This window comes from Falco peregrinus, chromosome 1 (genome assembly GCF_023634155.1).
Source record: "Falco peregrinus isolate bFalPer1 chromosome 1, bFalPer1.pri, whole genome shotgun sequence".
Taxonomy (NCBI): domain Eukaryota; kingdom Metazoa; phylum Chordata; class Aves; order Falconiformes; family Falconidae; genus Falco; species Falco peregrinus.
In genome coordinates, this window is record NC_073721.1 from 51266651 (window position 1) to 51287182 (window position 20532).

The 20532-nt window shown below is 41.0% G+C and overlaps 1 protein-coding gene across 21 annotated transcripts in view; it reads right to left on the minus strand.

The window, feature by feature from the left end:
- STRBP (spermatid perinuclear RNA binding protein) overlaps positions 1–20532 on the minus strand; it is a 72872-nt gene that overhangs the window by 37644 nt on the left and 14696 nt on the right. For 17 of the 21 annotated variants that reach the window (XR_008745436.1, XR_008745435.1, XM_055793737.1 and 14 more), the window contains 3 exons: positions 10177–10352; positions 6674–6891; positions 2602–2767 (listed from right to left, as the gene is read on the minus strand). Coding sequence is in view for 19 of the 21 variants with exons in the window: in XM_055793737.1 (XP_055649712.1) it covers positions 2602–2767; positions 6674–6891; positions 10177–10179 (387 nt within the window). In the remaining 2 variants the exon portion in view is untranslated. Of the gene's footprint in view, positions 1–1324; positions 1532–2601; positions 2768–6673; positions 6892–10176; positions 10353–12515; positions 12549–16371; positions 16395–20532 lie in introns of those variants that run through there. The other 4 variants (XM_055793726.1, XM_027777966.2, XM_055793738.1 and 1 more) reach the window with 4 other exon arrangements.

Below are 20532 nucleotides of genomic sequence, written 5' to 3' on the forward strand. Positions count from 1 at the left end.
AATGAGAAGCCTACCAGACATTGCAATAACAAGTAAGACCTTGCCTCCCTCATTAAAAACAAACAGAAAAACCCCAGTAACATGCTTACAAAAAAATAAAGATCTTCAACAAGTTTAGTAAGAACACCGAGTAGTTCCACTAGGCTATCACTCTTTTTTAACTTTTTCATAGCTGCTAGCATGCCAAATACCGCCAGCAACCTTTGTTCTTAGTAAGTACACATTCCTCAGGTACCGCTACCTCTAAATGTAAAAGCTCTCATATGTGGCATGACCAACACAACCGTAACTGTCAGTGCAAACGGATGACAGATTCCAGGGCCAGAGCTGCACCAGCTCACCTAGTCCACGTACCTGCCATGAAGTAGAACCAAACATACCTCGGCCATCTCCTACCAACCCTAAGATATCTTCAGATGCCCTAGCAACAGAGATTTTGCCACCTCTCCAAATAGTCTATTCTGATCCTTAGCTGCAGATATAATTTAGATGACCTATTTTGCAACAAAAAACGCTCCTTGCTGCAGTTCCAATTACTTCTCACCCTACCTTTGGCAGTCATGTGAAACACTGAATCACTGTCCCTTTATAAATAACCGTTAATGTCTTTTAAAACCTACACCTGCATTATGTCTTGACTTTTTCCTAACCAGGTAAGTTTTAATTATGTGGGTTTCTTAGGTGCTCATTCTCACTTGTCTGATTTTCTCCGATTTGTCCACCCATCCCTCTCACTCCCTTTCCACACAGTGCTTGAAACTGGATGCAAGACAACACTGTCACCCACTTCACTCATTAATACCAGTGCCAGGAGAGATCCCTAACAATGCCTGGAAAACATGACCTCCCTCTCTTGACAGCACACCAATAAACTGAGTGGGCTTTAAACTGTTTTCAAGAAACTTTTAATTTCTTGCTTAGATTTCTTTTGTAGATAATACTCCAACCACCTTATAATTTGTTCCATTGTGGATTGTACCAGAGTTATCTCAAGTGATCTGTGTCTGCAGGTCTTTCAGTAGTCCTTTGGGACCTCCCTCAACCTCCAGAAGTGCAAAGATAACCACAGGTGGTTCAGAGTCCTAAAGCTGCCCCTTCTGTTTGTGAGTTTGCTGCAGCAAGACCACACAGTTAGAGCGTATCTAACATATACTCTAACTTCTTTCCTCGTTGCAATCTGTACTCCTCCAGCTCCTTTATTGTTGGGATGAAAATCTGTAAGCATCTGCTCACTACAAGCCGAGCCGACAAAGCGGCAAAGCAGAACTGTTAACATCCCTGTACCTCATTTGCTCTTTTTGTCCACCAGTGGGCTGGCACCTACCTTCCTCCTCCTGCATCGGGTGCATCTGCAGAACCCCTCATTGTCTTTCATGCCCACAGTGGCTGTAGCTTGTTTCATGAGTCAGAACACTCATCTTTTCTGTAATCCCTTTCCTCACAATTCTTCCCCATAGGATCTTAACTACTTGTCCCTTGAATTTACTGCAGTCTTCACATCTTTTCATTACATCTGTTCTGCTGTTGTCACTTTCCTGAAGCATACGCTAACTTTTCTTATCACTTTCAACCCTTCTCATCTCATGCCTCGCTACAAACAAACAAAAAAAAAAAAAAAAGTACTCTTTACTACTTGACACATCCCTATCATTTTCAAACAAGTAAAATTTACTCTCTACTACTCAATAGATACTTAGCATTTTCAGCTATGGATAGGGCCACATCTGCAGGCACAACATTATCTCATTAAAACAAGCCCTTTATGTGAACAGTGAAAACAAACAGCTGTCAAGAATGGTAAAACACATACTGTCTATGTGGAAATCAACAAAGCCAGAAAAGCTGATCGGGAGAAAAGCAGATCAAGTTTGGACATGGTTTGGAGAGAGACACTTGCAGTGAAATACTTTAGGGCAGTTTCTTGGCAACAGCATGTGTCAGTCTGGAAGCTGGACTGATTATTCAGACTGACTCTGTGAAAAAGGTATTATCCCTAGCTGCTTTAAAGAGACCGATGTCAGCTCTAAGTGCTGCCTACTAGATGCCAACATCAGAATTAAATAGCCATAAATAAAAAGAATTATGAGCTCACAACTAACATGAGCTAAAATGAGTGACCACCTAAAGTGGCTTGCTCTCACTCAGGAGTACAGAGGTGTTTACCTTGGAACAGCCCAAGTGAAGCAAAGCAGCTGCAGTGTAGAACTTAAGGTTGCGGCAGGGGACAACAATACAGACTGATTCACATGCCTGATGGGGAAGACTTCTGGGGCTGCAGTTTAGCTCACGTTAGTGGTCAGACCAGAGAGCAAAAATCAGCTGGGTTAGTTACCAAACAGAACTGTTAACTGCCATCATGGGAAACCCACATCACAAATGGGGCGTGGGCAACAACAGGAATAAGATGTTAGATTTTGTGAATAACTACTTTATGTCACTACGTAAAATGTGTCGCACACCTTAGATATCATCCTAGATTCAAACTCTATTTCTTTAATCCATGCCACTTGTCTTTTTTCCTGGAACAAGTTCCAGCCTTTTCCCAAGTACACCCTGCAGGGCTACTGGCCATTGTAAGAGGACTACCCTACATTAACTCACCTGAATTTGAGCTGGGAGATTGTCTTTAACTATACATAACAAGGTCTTTGTGGGTTTTTCTTTGCACATGAGAACCAGCTCCAGATCCATATCATCTTTTATCAGCAAGCCCTTTGCAACCAAGCCAATTCTCATAACACCACACAATGTCCGACCACCTTGATCCCTGAAAATGAAACAATTTGGAGTAATTAAAATGGTATTTTCACACATTCAAAATAATTGTATTATCCTATCACAGTGAGGAGATAAACAGATGGGACTGATGACTGTGCTGAAATGGCGTAATACCGATCAGAAAATGAAAGGCACAGACTCTTTTTATGCAAGTAGCTCCTGTGAAAAAATAAATGTAGCCTACCTCAAGTCACCAAGTGCACCCAAGTTCACTATCTGCAGATCCACCAAAAAGAGTAAAATAATTAATCTAGAGGAGCTCTCTGACAGAAACCGTTTTCAAAAGTGATCTGAGTTGTCTTTTAGTGACACTCCAACTTTAAACATGGCCATGCACTTTTTCAATGTTTCTTTTAGTTGATCCATACATTCAAACCTTTATCTTTAAAATTATACAACCGAATCCTGAAGTTTTAGCCCATACTACAAACTGACATTTCAGGAAAGCTTCTAATTTCAAAAAGCCTTTCAGGCACAATTTCTTCAACAAATCTTACCACTAAAACCTACAGAAATAGAGGTCGGACTACAAGTTTCCAGCTACGGTTCCACAGAGCACTTATGAGCCACAGTAAGCAACCCTGGAAGCAACATAAGAACACTTTGGTTTTGTACAAACCAAAGTACAGACAACAAGACCAACAAAAACCAGCTTAGTAGGCTAGAATTGCTTAAAAACATCAGGAAAAATGCAAGACATGCATCTTTGACAGTTCAACACCAGCTGTTGCCACATGATGCATCCCACGCCCTGTGGCACATCGCCACTGCAAAACCCACAGAAAGCATAACCACCTCAGCCAGGAACAGAGCATTCCTGTTCACATCATTCCTGCCATCCAGAGAGATAGGCTGGATATAAAACAAAAACACCCCAAACCCAATAAACAACAAACCCAAACCAGTCATGCTGTGATCAAGGGTTAACACACAGATCCTAAGCTTCACTCAGAAGTATCTTCATCTAATAATTGTACCGTCTTTGTCTTAATGTGCTTTAAATGGCAGAGCAGGAACAGGTGCTTAAGCAGTAGACAGATGAAAAGAAGGAATGACACAGGAAATGAAGTGGCAATCCCAAACCAGCTACCATCCTTGATTAGCCAGAAGCAAACAAACAAAAACTGTTAGAAAGTAAACATCATCTCAGCTTCCACCCTGGAACTATGCTACTTCAACCGTATCTGGATGCAAACATGAGAAAACACAGAACTCCTTGACATATGGTTTGTAATTAGCATTAAGACACTGTCAGTTACATATTTTTGGACAATACAAGCTAAAATGGGGTTTACAAAGTGAATACTAAAATAATTTGTCCCAAACAAACGCACAGACACAGAAATTATTTTATATGTATAAATAGTACAATGCCATTTATAAAATCTGTACTCCAAACAGAACACAAGCATGAAAAATCCCACACACATGTGTGAAAGCAAGGCTGTCCAATGGTCTCAAAAGCATTTACTGCAGGCTTGGATTTTAATTTTGGGGTTTTTTTGGGGGTTTTTGGGTATTTTTTTATTTGTTTGGTTTTTAGAATCCATTCCGTGCTCATTTTACCAACATCAGAAGACACCTAAAACCATCGCCAGTAGTGCTAGGAAGGCAGCACCACCACATACAGCACCTGCGTATCAAGAAAGACTGACTGTTCTTCAGCAAAACACTGACCTTAAATACCTTCCTCAAGAAGATGACGAAACTTAATTGTCCATCCGTAAAGAAGCAGCCTACCAATCCACTACAATTATTCTCTGGTGTCAATACAATCACACTGTCTTACAGCAATTTATACATTAATTTATGTAAAAATATTCATGATTTTAAGTGTTTTGCTATTTCTATTTGAATACGTTTCACACCAAAGAAAAGTGACATTATCACAGCTCAGCCTTACACAAAAATGCCAGTGATCAGACTTGTTAAATATTTATTAGGGAACAGAAAACCACAGGCATCAAATGAGGGACCATTTGTATATTTACTTTTCCAAGGCTATCAGGCAACAGCCTTCATGCTGCTGAACATTTCCTATGTGGATCAGTATATTCTGAGTAGGTGGTGCTGCATTTAAACTTCATGCAGAGCAAGCAGTTTATTTCAATAGCTCCCATGCCCACAACCTTATCCTAGAGATAACCAAAGACAACCTTAAATGTTAAGAAAGAAACCTGGGGAAAACCACTACTAACACATGAAGAATTTTCTGCAGAATCCACAACACTGCCAAGAAACCAGATCGAGTCATGAATGCTTTCTGCCCCTCCCAGCCATACAAACTTCCCCAGTTAGTACAGCGCATCTCTTGTGTCTAAACTGAGGTACATCCAGATAGTGAGGCACAGCAGGGCTTTGCACCTTCTTTCCTAAATGCTACTCTAAAGATTTATGAAGACATGGAAATAACCAAGAACCACGTTACTACAATAAAACAGGAAACAGTATTTAACTTTTGAATTTTCAGACAGACATCCTTATGCATTTAGGAATAACTGATAAATACAACAGTAATCACCATCTCTTTCATATTAAGCCAGTAAACTATTTTTTCAGTTTAAAAACCTAATGCAGTCTTCCTGATTCAGAGTTAGATATTTTTCCATGACTTGCACTGAACTGTATCTTACTCCAGAAGTATAAAACATACAGGGTCTGTATTTCCATCTACTACTGCTAGAGTAGGCTACACTTCCACCATCCCAAAATGTAAACAACTTCACTTATTTACCACAACACCAAAAATCAAGAGAGGTCTCACAATAAACCTTCCACTGCCATAAAAGGTGCCAGAAAATGTAACAAATATATGAAAAAATACACCTCCTTTATCAGTTTTAAGATCAGACTGTACTAGGCAAAGCCCATGCAGCAGCAGACTAATATTCCATGCATCATCAGAAAGGAAGTGGAAAGAGGTCTCTGACTGCATCTCTAGTGCAGGTTATGCTGCAGATGTAACCAGACTGTCCCAAGAAGTTCAGTGGAGAAGTATTGGATCACAGGAAGTGCAGAGAACTGGAAATCTGTTTTTCAAGTCATGGATTAGGAAGTGAAGCACCGGGAGACCAGCAGCCAATTCATCATAACCTGGACAGACACTTACCTGAGCTGGCGAGCATGTCAACCAGATTACCCAGAAAGCACTGAAGAGCCAGAAGTGGCCAAGTTAAAAAGTTTTACACAGAGAAAATGAAGGAAGAAAAAACCCCAAACCCCCAAACTCACCAAAACCCCCCACTAATTGCTCCTGCTTCTTCCTTGGCTACCAGCGTTCTGCTAGAACAAAACTTGGCACTATGTCGGGAAGCAGACGGGGACAGAGAGCAAACAGATGTTTCACTCTGTAGAGAACTACACAATTGTACTGGGTTTGGCTGGGATTGAGTTAAATTTCTTCACAGTAGTGTGCATGGGCTAACGTTTTGGATTTGTGCTGATAACACTTGGATGGTTGACCCATGGACAGTAATGGAAGGTAATGGAACCTTAGAAAAGTTAGTTTGCTGAATAAACAAAGTTTATAAAAATCTTTTTTTGTGCATTAAGCTGAAGGAGCCCCTAAAATACATGGCTGTGGATTTGCATTGGTGTGTTACAGGGACATGTATTCGCTTATAACTACTGAAAGGTTTGTCTGCCAAATTCAACTTCACAACATTACAGTAAAATAAATAACGAAATAGAGACCAACTGCTGCCCACACTGGGCTTATTACTATTCCTTGCCCTCAACCCTATGTGCTCCCACCTCAAAAAGTCCAAATATATCCACTTCCTTCTGTGAACATTCATATGCAACAGAATCAAGTAACACTAAGACTCTTATTTAGAGGGAAAGGAACCCAATTCAGAGCAGTACAGTAACACATTATGAGGCTCAGCTCACTCACTTGGCATTGCTTTCTGCAGTTTCCTCCTTTGCTTCCACATCACCCTCACATTTTGTAGACTTGTTCTTTTCATCCATCCAGTCAGAGACATGTTTAAGGGCACATTCTACTGTTGATACCATGTTCTGGACAGCTTCAAGTTCCTCTGGAGATGGATAAATGGTTGAATGTTTCACCATTACATGGCGGTCATCATTAGCAAAAGATCGGATAGATCTCTGTTATGAAGTGGGAAACAGGGGGGGAAAAAAGAACAAAGTTATTGGATTATCGATAGAAGGACATTGCCTGAACGGGAATCCTCCCTGACAGATGTAGGAAAGTGGTTTATGACGACCATTGCTTATAATCACACAGGAGTGATTTCTTATCTTTATTTAAATATAAATTTTAAAAAGAAAAAAAAAAGCAAGCAAACACCAGTGCAAAAATCAGCATTAAGCTGGCAAAACATATACGGCCTTGGGTGGGTTATACGGCACCTAATATTTGATGCCTTAATTTACCTCTTCTAGAATCCTTTTATTGGCTACTAAGAGGAACATGCACATGTAGAGCACAGTTCATGTTTATGTCTACCAGGCACATCTGAAGCAGTTTATGTCTACTTTGGGATGAGATAAATTGTGCTTCAGAGGTACATTTCCTCACCCACCCACATGTGACTACAGAAATCTAGACTGTTACATCAGGCTAGATGTTACAGATATCCAAAAATTAAGCAAGACAGATTTCATCTTTTGTTTGGTACATGCCTCATAAGTGGAAGTGTGCACGGGTCACAAATCAGAAAAAGGGAGAACTCCATGCACCCATCTACAGTTGTGGTAGATACAAAATACGGTCAAGACCTGTAGCATGCATTTGTCTGCAACGGCTAGAAGTGGAGTTTCTATGTCTTGTCCTTTCATGACCTCCCCCTCCCCACCTTTGTCTCATTTTCATTATCTCACTTCTCCCTGCCCTCCCCTGCCACGCTTCTCTTTGAGGAGAGGACATGGTCTGGCTGGCTAAGCATAAGGTTGGAGTGCTGAAACAGGGGACCAAAAAACCCTCTGAGTTTCATTCCCAGTTTCATTAAGTGTCAGAGACAGACCTCCCTCATCCTTTGACTAGCTTGTTTATTTAGATTAAGCTTTCAAAGTCAGCGAGAAATCAGTTAGACCTTGATCTTGCTTGAAGGACCTACAAGCCGTGAGCATTAGTACAAAGGAAAGAGGGGCTTCCCTACCCTGGAATACTTGCAAGAATTAAGGAGTTCCTGAATTTTAGCGATGTTTGTTGGCTTGTGTCAACCTTCAGCAGCTGGATAGCTCAAAGCAAAGAGAAAAGCCAGGGTTCCTTATTCCAAAAGGTAACCTCATTTCAAGGCAGGGAAATTTAAAACCTAAGTGTTGCAGGGTGAGAGGAGACTGGGTAAAGCATGCGGAAAGGAGGGCAGACAAGGAGACAGAAAAGGTTCCTGTTTTGTAAGAGGCACCAATACTCTCCGAACACAGCTTTGCACGTTCTGGAAGTGCTGAGCGCAGCCACCTCTCCTCCACTTGCACTAGAGACATTGGCACACACCTCAGCAGGCGGCCATCAGACAGCCGCCCTGCTAGGGTTCCATGGCTGCTGCAGATGAAGTCATCGGCAACACACACTGCTGCAAGGGGCTTAGCAAACTGCTCAGGGATTTACAAAGGCATGAATGAAGATGAGGACAGAGACAAACTAATAAGAAAAGACTAAGTAATTTCTTTAAAAAAAAAAAAGTTTAAAGAATAGGAAGATATTAGAGTGCTAATTAAAAGAGTCAGCAGTGAAACTGAGTCCCTAGTGATATTGTTGAGGAAGGTAAACTTAAGCGGTTGGGTAACCTGTGCTAGGAAGCTTATGGTTTGTGCCACACGCTGTTCCAGATGAGACTTTTTTTGATCTAAACAGTGCCCCAGACCTGCTGCGATCACAGCACAGACCTCTGGTAAGAGCAGCTCTATATCTTGTTCTCTATAGACACAAACATCAATCATTGCTGAAAGCCTCCCAGAACTTGGAATCATCAACCAAAAACCTCTGTTCCTCCTACACATTAAATAATTTAATTAGGTTTCATTTTCTCCCTGCTTCATGGGTTTGTAACAGCACTCCTAACAGCCACAGAGCCTTTGAAGATGCTCAAAGGCCTCTGGGTTGAATCCTTGTTAAGGAACCGGTCCTGATTTCCCAGCTTATTGTGTTCACTAGGTCCCTTCCACTGAAGATCATTGTGACACCATCCCTTTCCTAACTTCTGGGCTCCTACCCAGATGGACAATTCGGGTAGTAAAAGAAACTCATCAGCCGGGGTCTGGTATCATCCCCAGCACTTTCACAGGTTGCAAAATGCTTCCCGGAGGTCCCTCTTGTGGCTTCTCTGCCACACGGATATAGAGAGAAGCTGCAGTTCAGCAGTGAAAACTGATAAGCTGGATTTATTAACTCACCCCCACCATCTCTTATCTCATGAAATATCAATTAGGAAAAACAGTAAAACAGGAACAAATTACAAACTCCTATATCAGAAGACAACTGTTTTCTAATGAAGACGGACTAACAAGATCAATTCCTCATTACAATTTAGGTAAAAAATAGCAGCAAAAAATGGGACACTTTAAAATAAAATATATAGACAACTCTGCTTTGTCAAGTGTTCTTCCTCCCTCTGTGCTCTGTAAGAAGTAAGTGTCTCACCTTAGGTCTTTTTTTTAGAGATATATATATATAAACACACAGCCTCATAGCAGCAATCAGCTACACAAATGTTAGAGAACTGTATTTAAAATTTATTGCATTTATTCTCATTTCCATTATCTCAGTAATAACTTTAGAGGACTTAAAAAAAAAAAAAATAATGCTTAAACTGCTCTCTACAAGTATTTTTCAGGAACTGGGAAGGTTTATTGGCTTTTAGTGAACACCTTTTCAGAATCTTACCATCACAATACTTCATACCTGCACATCTTTACAAATTCAACATCTCAGGCACTCCCAATTCACAACCAGTACCAGGCAGATCAGAAACAACTCCTCATTTAAACCATATACAGCAACATCATCCATGCTATTAACAATGCAGGCACAGAACCACATTCAATCACACGCACACAAATACGAATAATCAACACTTGGTTTTGTGAGAAAGAGGTGGAAGGGGAATATCAGCATTTCGTTATGCAATCTGCAAGTTCAAGGTCACTCGTGCTGTTTGGTACAGCTTGCTAATGCCAGTTTTATTAGAAAACCTTATGAGCATCCCCTTCGTTCATATTTAATAATTCATGTAATGCAGGCTCACAAGACAACTCTCTGGTTTTAAGAGGCTGACAATATATCAGACCTCATTTGCTTTGCTCCAAGCATGCAGCACCATCTCTGATTTAGTGCAAGGTCAGAAAATCCCCCCTTTTATCAGGCCCCATGCAAGACTGTCAGCAGATAATATTTTTAATGCAACCCTATGAAAGATGACAAATACCTACCATGGTTTGTTAGTGTTTCAGCTCTCTCTCCCTCCCTTTCTCCTTTTCCCTCCTCCTTGGTGTCTTTGCTAAGCACTGTTTTGCCTGACAGAACCTCTTCATAAGCCTCTTAGTCCCTTGACAGCTCAAGAGTTCATACAGCCAAGATGCTCTGGTAGTCACTTTCTGTAATTCACCTGCAAAAAGAGAGAGAAAACTTGAAACCAGAAGAAACGGCATGTTAATTCCAATAAGTGTTCGATGCAGCACATCGAGTCAAGCCACTGATTAAAGCAAGCAGGCTTCAAGATGGGGAGGCAGTCACTGATCCGTTTATTCCTGAACAAGCAGATGTCACTGTGGAAAGCAACTTTTTGTAATGTGCCCACACGTATGTAACGACTTACCCATGCCAGTCAGAGCTTCTCTCGGTGTGGCTTGTCAGCCACCTGGCAACCTAAGTTTCTCATATGAGGAAGATGGGAAATCCATCATCTCGAATATGCTCTATATGAAACCAGCTCAAGAAGTGTCTATTTTTACATCGCATGCACATTAGGAATCAACCCCCCTGTATTTAATTATCAAAATGTAATTATCTGTTGAAATCCCCAGTGCAGCCCTCAATCCTGGATGTGTCGGATGCTGTGCAACAAGAACTAAGACTTCAGGTGGCAATAACTGCAAGTCGTTATATAAAGAGAGACAAGCACATTGTAACAAACTGAAGACTTAAGACTCGTCAGAGCGTTCAGCTGAAATAATCCACACGGCCTTTTCTGTCTTTCACCACTTTTCACAGCATACAACATTTAAAAGATCCTGCAAAAGCAACCCTTTTGTACTACACTAAGAAACAAACACCAGCCTGGCAGCATAAGGAACTGCGAACAAACACTCTGTAAGACAATAGAAGAGCAGAATAACAGAGCAGGTAATGTGAGAGGAAAGCATAAGCTCATTGCATAGCAAGACACTAGTCCTTGCAGAAAAGTCCTGTTTTCCTTTCACTGCACATATTGTTGCGTCAGCTTTTCAGCAACATTTTGAAGCAACTGGAAACCCAGTCAGTAAATTTCTGCAGACTGACACACGCACTCAAATTTGTTTTCTTTTTCTCCTGCAAGTCAATCCCTTCTTCTCTAGCAGTATGTTGCATATTGTCTGTCGGAGAATCCCGACATTGTTAGAGGTTAAAAGCGTGTTTGGCAACAGCAGAGGGATAGGCAAGATGACTTGAAAGCAGAGTAGATGCCTGAACCTCAGGGGTGTGACAGGGAATAATTAAAATGTTGCATCCCATAGAGATCTCAACACGCCAGGCGAAAGGCAGCAACAAATCCTGCTTCACTACTTTCCTAGTAAAGGAAAAATGTAGCAGGTTTACAGGACGAATAGCTTTGGCAGCAAGTGCCTAATAGTTGGTTGGTTGTATCGCACACCACCAAATTTAGGATGTAGGATTGAGTAAAACAAAGAACAGCCAGACAAGAACACTGTGCAGGGGCCTGTCTGCTCCAGCAGCTAAAGATTGCCAAGGAAGAAACCCCAAGAGAGTTAAATGCAGTCATACTAAAAATACTTGGGAAAAGCAAGCTAACGAAAACACTGAAGGACCTCACTTCCTACCACAAAGGCCAAATACCCAACTGAGGTACACTAGAACTCTACCACATTGCTTCCCAGAAGCGATCAAGGAAGAGGATGTTCTTTCGTAAGACCAGATTCTTCTCTTAAGAGATCCTGAAAGCCAAGCAGGGGCAGCTGAGAAGGAAAATACAGAAAGATTACTCCTTTTGAACTATTTATTCTACGAGCTAGTCACAAGCTTTTCCACCTTCAGAAGCAACCACACCCTTTAGGAGGTCTTTTTGTTTTGCTTTTGTATAATAATAATAATAATATGCTTTTGAGTCATCAGATGGCAAGCTAGAGAGACTTTTATGGGACATGTTTCTAGACCATCTATCTATTTCAAGTTAGTTCTCTCTTCAAACTGAATTCCAGCTATCTTCACATACTCTCCTTCCCTGTGACTCCTACACTTCACATTTTCAGTTTGCTATCTTCTCTGGTAACAGTAACTTGGCAATTCGAGGCAGAGAGGAGGACACTGGAATGTGTTGCTGACTGCAGCATATGCCCAGTACAGTGTCTCTAGACTCCGAGCAACACTCCAGCCTGGCCTCCCTCCGAAGACTACCGCAAGCTGTTGCTTATCAGCCTGTACAGGGTATTGGAAGCAGATGGACAGAGAAAGCTGGCTGAGCAAATTCTGGTGCTCCAGTAAACTGCTGAGCAGACTGTTGTCTAGAGGGCAAGTCTGCAAACTACATCACAAGCTCTGGAAACAGACATACCTCAGAGTGCAATCCTGGATGTGCTGAGTGCTTTTCAGTGTTCTTTGAAAACCTGAAACAGACTGAAAATAAATGTTTCACAGCTACTATGGGCATTAATCTTCTACTGGGCAGAGAAGCAAAACCACCGACACCTCTCAGTACTTTGCCTTAAGCTGTAGTAACCATATTGTTTCCAAGGCAGCTTCAAATTTCAGTGGCAAGAGAGTATTTACCAGTTCGATTCTACCTGCCCTTTTTCTCAGCAGTGAATGGCCAAGGTCTGGGCATATACAGCTGAATCATGAAGAGACCTTTACTATAAAATCCAGAAAGCTGGGGAAAAAAAATCCTGAAAGTCGAGTTGAAGCTGATAGACAACTTCTTTCATTAACATCCCGAGAATATTTCACACAAATAAACACAGGAGTGAAATCCTAATATAGTTCAGACTTTGAGAGAAAATTTTCAACAAAAGCACTAAACAGGAGGGAGTTTACTATAAAAGTGCAGACACAATATACAGAACAATGTACATTTGACAGCATGCAGAATTAAATTAAGCAAAACTAAAATCAAATCTGCTCCAACCATATGGACTAAGGCAGCAGAACATAGCTCAGCACAAAACACATCAGAAAGCATTACGTGAAGTGAGCAGCTATTCCATAAATCCAACAGCCTTATTTTACTACCAGGCTACAGCAGGCAGGATATTTGTCCCTGCATCCTCAGGGAACTAACAGCTGATGCCCAGAATAAAAAGCACAATACTAAAACGCACGCTTGTCTTACCCAGGGGCTGCCACCCACACTTGCACAAAAATTTCTAGGAAAAGCTACCAGCACTACCAAGACCTAGGTGACCTTGGGAAAGTCACTTTACCTCTGCATCATGTGGCCCCAAAGTGTAAAACAAGAGTAAATACTTGCTGTCTCCAAACCAGGTCACAGAGGAGCGGAGTGGAGTCTGCAGTGTGGTTTAAAGTCACTGGGGATTTGACACATTAGAAATGTTATTAAAACACCATGACAGTCTAGCAATGTTTCCATTAAACATTCCATCCTTCACAGAGGAAGTTTATGCTTTGGCACAAGACAAACAACGAAAAGAATTTCAGATGAGGCCTTTGTAGTAGGATATATCCCTGCATCTGGCAGTTGTGTTCCCAAGAGACGGACATTTAAACAGCCAGAATAATGAATGCGCTTAGCTACCTCTGAGCGCTGGTGAACACAAAAGTGAAAAAGCAGGAGAAACAGGTACTTGTGCTCCATGGGGACTGAAAGATAACAGCAGAATCAGGGAGCTACGAGCTTCCAGAAAGGAGATATAAACTGTGCTCGGCATTCTGATGCCCCCTCACAGCACAGCATGGTACCTCGCAGGGGAGTGTTAGTGGTGCAACAGAGAAGAGCAAACCAGGGTCGCTGGACTCCACTCCTCCAAACCCTCACCTCAGTGAGCTGCTCTTCAGGCACCTGGCCAGGCCAAGAAGGATGCCATGAAAATTGGTTTTAAATGCTACATCAAGAAGGCACATGCCAACAATATTCAGCTGAGGCACTAAAAACGGCCTCCACCCTCCTAACCTACCCTTACACCAGCGTCTGTCCATGAGAACTGCAGTTACAGTGCACATCACCCTAAGCTCACTCTGAGTATACGTTAACAGAGCAGCAAAGCCAAATAAGGTTGCTAATAACAAATCAGTGAGTATCTAATGCAGCCTGAGGTGTATCAGACACGGTAATAGAAAGGAATTTATATCCTTTTTTGTTACCTTTAAAAGTCAGCAATAGTCAGAATACGAGGCTTGCAATTTTAAATTGGAAGTTTATTTTTATTTCTGCTTTGCATTCAGCAGACAGGTAATTTTTCGTCACACCCTATACAGTACTGCTGAAAATATGTTGTGTTTTTCTGCAGTATAATTTTATTGCTGGCCTTCTGCCAAGAGTCTTTCTGGCAGCATCTCCCACAGTTGGAAACTGTGTATCTGGGTCAGAAAAGACAAGCCGCTTTTCAGAACAGCTCAATACATTTGGCAGAGATGCTGATATTGTAATTGAACTCTTTCAGCAACTCTTTTTATGATGTACCCAGACACCAAACAAAACAAGATCTGCAATGTTGATTAATGTCAAAGTAACTGACAGAGAAATATCAAAATAGTTTTCCCTCATGTTAAAAGTATCAACAAACTGAGGGGAACAGATAAGAAATACAATTCATGAGGATTCAGTGAGGAGTATGAGGCAAAGAAATCTGCAAAGTATGACTGACCTTCTGCTTGTGCAGATATTTACTACTTTAAATCCGAACTCCCTGTATGCTGCACAGAACTGGTTTCTTCATTCTTCACCACCGTATGAAAAGAAATTCTTGCCACTCACAGTCATATAAGCATTTTGTAAAGAAGTGCAATTGTAACACTGGGATACATATTTAATAAGGCTCAGACTGCTTCCAACAATATGCTCAGCATTCAATTTCACCTGGAGACTGTATATTCATAGTAGTCTTACTATTTTCCAAGTAATGCAATTCCTGGCAAAGTTGCATCTGGGTTAGCCTTTAGAAGGCTGGAATTTTCCAGCCAAATGAATAATTACAAAGCAACACTAGAGTTCAAAGCGGGAAAGGTACTTCCTCTGGCAAATTCTTACACTTCACACAACAGACACTTGAGTCTAGTACTCCTGTTCTCACAGCTCTCTTCGAGAGAAGGCTCCTGGACTCGGAAATCCCGTAGGATTAGCCTCTGCCAGGTAGCCCCAACACCTGGCTTTAACAAGTGCCAGAGACAGGGCAGGCACACACTTGATAAACAGACCTGGACTCATGGCACCTGTGATCACCAGAATTGAGGAATGGAAGTCATCTTCCAGGGTCCAGAGCTCTGACGATGCTCACAGTGCAAGGCAAGCAGCTGCCCACCCGTCTACTGAGAGAGCTCCCCGAGGGTCCAGCTGTGCCGAGGGGGACAGGCATGGGCAGGGAACTTGGGACCTGGGTTCAAAGATGCAACAAAGTCCTTGCAACTGACAGTGGGAGAACACATGGATTCCCCTCCAGATTGTAAAGCAACGAATGAAAAAACAGCCAAAATAGATCCCACTGGTAAAGTAATTAAAGCAGCTGAAGAATTCAAGCCAAACAATCAGTTAATCTAGATTGATATACTAAGGTAAAAGGAAACAGGGATGCGCAAAGCATAGCTTATATTTTTAGCTCTTGGAAAGAGGGTGAAGAAAAGATGGTCTAAGGGGAAATCATCACTCGCCTAACAGGAAGGTTAAAAAAGGAACGCAGAGGCACAGTGCGATCATATATACAATCACCGGAAAAATAAAATGCTGTACTTTATATAGAACCATACCATCCAATCTCAGAAAGAAATATACATTAGAAATAACTGCAGGTATCAAATTATAACGTGTAACAAAAAAATAGGTTTGGAAGCAATATAAATCCTTTCCTTCAGTATTTAAGCTACTATTCACTACTGAGGGCAGGAAGATACACCACCAAACTCCCTACGTGGTCTTCAGAGCAGCACACCAGTTGCAGCCCTCAAAGTACTTTTTTACATCTATCGCCCTCCAGATTTTTATATGGCTTCATGTTCCCCAACACACAATGCCCAGCACCCCAGTCACAGCTAGCGCTAAAAGGGTCTCTAATGAATTAATTTTGAAAACGCCTTCATCTCTTGGTATGAGTGTCAACATGCAAGACTGAGTAGAGACAGACCACATGCAAAAAATAATTAAAAACTGGCTGTTGACACTTAAATAACAAATTGACACATGAACATTAACAGTTTAATGTATTTCCTGCTCAACCAGTCAGAAACATCCAAAACTGAATTACCTGTAGAGCTAAGAAGTACAGAAAACAAAACATCTCAAAGGCAGCACTTCTTGGCAGGTATCTTAAAAAAATAAAATAAAATTTAAAAAAAATCACAGATTAGATAGTACCTAAGTAATTAATAGCAAAGTATTAATTTGAGACAAAGTAGAAACCACCACTGGATTCTCAACAACCGTGAAATGTTACACTGATTTCTGACTTCTAACATGCTAAGCATTCCTGCTCTTCTGGCTAAACTGGACAGTGGAAACCTGATGCTACTTTGCAGTACGCACCCGTCTGTAAAGCAGTTGCAATTTGACATCCACATTCAGAATCATCTGAAATTTGTAACTACATTCATTTACACTTGAAGAATTAACTAAATTAATGAAAAGGATGATGTTACACTGAAATTACACTCACCATCTGCAATGTCATTTTTCCAGAGACAGAGCTGGTTTAAGCAAAATTCTGGATCTATGCCTGACATTACATCACATTCTCCAAAAGAGAATCACAGCTCTACCTCCTCAACCACACAGCGCCGTTTAGTGCCATGCTGGGCTTCTCACCACCGAAGCCCTGTTCTGCACTTGTATCTCAACACCAAAGCTTTGCAGACCTTCCGATTCCTAGGTACTTTCCATGTCTGTATCATTTGTGTCCACTCCCTTAGCTGCAAGGCTTTCTTTGCTCCAGAACCACTGTGGAAAGCAGCCACAATGTTTAAGAGATTAAGAACTGGGACATTTCTTCCCTAGCACCCTTCAGCTCAACTGAAATAGCTGCAGTGCCCCAGTTTCTTTCCTGCTCTGATTCACATTCCATAGGCTGCACACTGACCCCGGCTGCAGCCCACCGCTGTCTCCATTTGACACACACAACCGGGACAGAGGAAAGGCCAGCGAGATGTCACTCTTCCACCAAAGAGAACGTGTCTTTCTCCTACAGAACTGTGAGGCCAAAGGCATACACATGAAAGACTGGAAATCACAGTATTCCCTCCCTATGTTGGTCATAAATAAAATTTAAAAGAGAAAGACTGGAGAACAAACTGTCCTACGGTAAAACTAGATCTGTTTGTACTGGTGGTCTGCACTGTTCATCAATCCCATGAGGCAAGAGCAAAACAAGCTTGCTCTGCTAGCTGTTCTCTGCTCCGCATCTCAAGCTAATACCTATCTTGGTAATTGGCAAGATGAAAGAGAAAAGCAACATGGATTCTAAACCTCTGTGTTGTAAATAAAACAAATTTAGTAACTCTCTTACAAGTAATACAATGTAAATACTATGTGCAACACATTTTTCTAATGTTTATGTAGTTTCAGTTTCAAAGTATTAAGAAGTTTTTACCCTATCCTTCTGACTAGAATTTCAGCTACCCTTAATGGCAAAATTTAAGCAACAATTTCTCCCCTAGAATTCCTTCTTGATGTCAATATGTAAAGAAGCCAGCATTTTCAATACTGCAGATCCACACTGGCTACTGGGCACATCTGCCTTTCAGCCAGTTTAAACATTCATGACTCCACTTAAATGCATTTTCTAGTATGTCAGTCTTGCTGCTTCAGTGACTTTTTTTTTTTTTAATTAAAGAGAGAAGATTTAAAAGGATTTGGAAAAGAAGACAACTAGACCCAGCAAGTATCATGCAAGGAGCTCTTGTACTTTCAGCCATTATGCACCCTCCATCAGACTTTTACCATGGTTTAGTACCGCTATCACTACTGAACAAGTTCAGGTTAATTTTTCACTTCTTGTCTAATTGGCTATTTTGTCAAAAAACATCTTTTCAAAGGTTCTAGGTTACTATAAGTTTTTTTTCCAGCCATCTCATCCATCCAACCCTGTTATTTTCAGTCCGTTTCCCTCTTGTTCTCCTGTGCCTTAGATTATTATTTCCAGGGAAGTCTGAAGTTCAATGTCACAACACGTACTGCCAAAGCAGCACCTGAAACAAAATCTGTAACTATGATCTTAGGTTGTTTCCAAAACAAAAGCCTCCTCCTTTAAAACACTCTTCCTCCACAACGCTGCAGATACAACCCGTACAGCCTCACCAGCCCAGAAGTCCTGCCCCATGGCTGCTGTCAGTCCCACCTGCAAGGGCTCACTGTGGTCCTCAGCTACAACAAAACAGAACCTGCAGTATAATTAATGAATTTCTTCCACATGACTGACTTGAAATTGATTTTGTAAGTCAATCACACACAAATAAGGGGAAAGGGGGATTTTTAGTAGATTTTTTTTCTAAAAAGCACATGTTCCAAAGAAACAGTATTCAATGCCAATGAATCAGGGTCAGTAATGGAAGCATTTGGAGAGAGAAGAATGGTAGAGATACTGTCTGCAAGGCAGAAACTACCAAATTTGATTCAGAATATTGTGCAAGAATCCCTCCAACAGAAAGCAATGGGGATATCTCTCTAGGGAAGGGTACCCTGGCTGCCATCAATTTTCAGCCTTGGAACACAATTATTTACTTCAAATGCTCGATAAACCTACCAAAAGATTTGAAGCAGTTTATTTAGGCATGAAAACTAGGAATGATATCCATACTGAAAGTAAAAAATGCTGCACCAATGCATCAGATGGAAAAGTCACTAATGTCAGAATGACAGTTCTAAATCCACTATTTATGTCTTGAACAAGATTTTGTAGTAGGAAGTCCTAGCTTGGCTAAAAGGACGAAAAAGAGCCATAATCATATTTAGAGATTTACAAAACCAATAGAAAAAAAACCCTATTTCCCTGTAAAACTGTATGTGTCTAAAAATAACTTTTATTGGCTTAATCCAGCATCTTCTTGCTGCAGCAGATCTATGCTGCATGCATGTGCTGTCAGATCTGCCAAGTTCAGTTGCAAAACTCATCTATTATTCTTCTCTCCAGCTAGCACAGCACAGTACAGCTATGTAAAAGGGAAAAAAAAAAAAAAAGATAACTTTAGCAGGGACCATCAGCGGTGCGAATGCTCAGTTTGAAGACCACAAGCTACGTTGTAGAATACATTTCTCTGCATAAGTTATATCTGCCAGTCTTATCCTTAGGAACTTCCTGAAACGAGTAGTGAATTCCACAGCTTTTTTTGTTTGCTTATTTTTAGCATCATACTGAAACAAAAAAGTTAGCAAAATTATGTTTAGGTGTCTCTAGCACTTGTTCTCCAATGCTTTTGGAGAACACAACTGTACAAGCAACTGATCTTGAACTCAAGAAGTCACATTCAATCTTTTTTAAATCTTCTGAATTTCAAATAAAATTGGTGGAAAGAAGCAGCTATCAGTATAAATCTGCCAAGCCTACCAGGATATAATTTTTAAGAACATAGACACAACTTCGCCAGTTTGGTCTCTTTTCTTTGTATTTCATATGGAGCTATCAATTAGTTTAGTATCTCTTTATAGATAATGCAGTCATCTCTAGTGTGCCACTTTACTCCCAACAGCATGAAAGACATTTAGTTCCTCATTCGTTAATAGGAAGCTTCCTCAGTCTTTGCCATTCACTACTGCTTTCCTTAGATCAAGTGATCAACACCACACATTGTTCTCCCTGTCAACGTTAAGCAACACATTTCTGAACAGCAAAATACAAGGCTATGATCAGCATCAAGTGTCTTGGAGGAAACACGCTTGCCACAAACCACAGGAACCTGCTTTTTAGGGAGTTTGTGGAGGTTAATGACATGACATCCAGGTTAGGAAACAAAGCGTGTGATAGCAAGCTGCTGAACTCTAGTGCAGAAGAGGGTGCGTACCCGTTTTTCTCTGAGGGAAGCAAACAGACGGCGCAATCAATAGCAGCATTCAGAATGCTCTCAGCTTTGCAGAGAGATCGATTTACAACAACAAAACTCTCACTTTCTCCCCAAAGCTCCCTTCATACACTATAGCTGCTAAAAGTAACACTTGAAATTACTGTCAGGGGAAAGACTAGAGAAAAACAATCTAACTTAGTTTATTTTGGGCCATTAACTGCATTTTGTGTCTAGCCACTTCAGTTTCCCCCGATAACAGGGAACCTGCTGTTCCTAAAACCAACATTGATGGGTTTTATTTTATTTTCAAAAGAAGGTGCACTTGGAAAGCCAAAACTTCTCAGGGTAGGAGAGCGCACAGTTCAAGATGCGGAGGCAGGATCAAAACCAGAATTAAGGAACAGCTATAGTTTAAG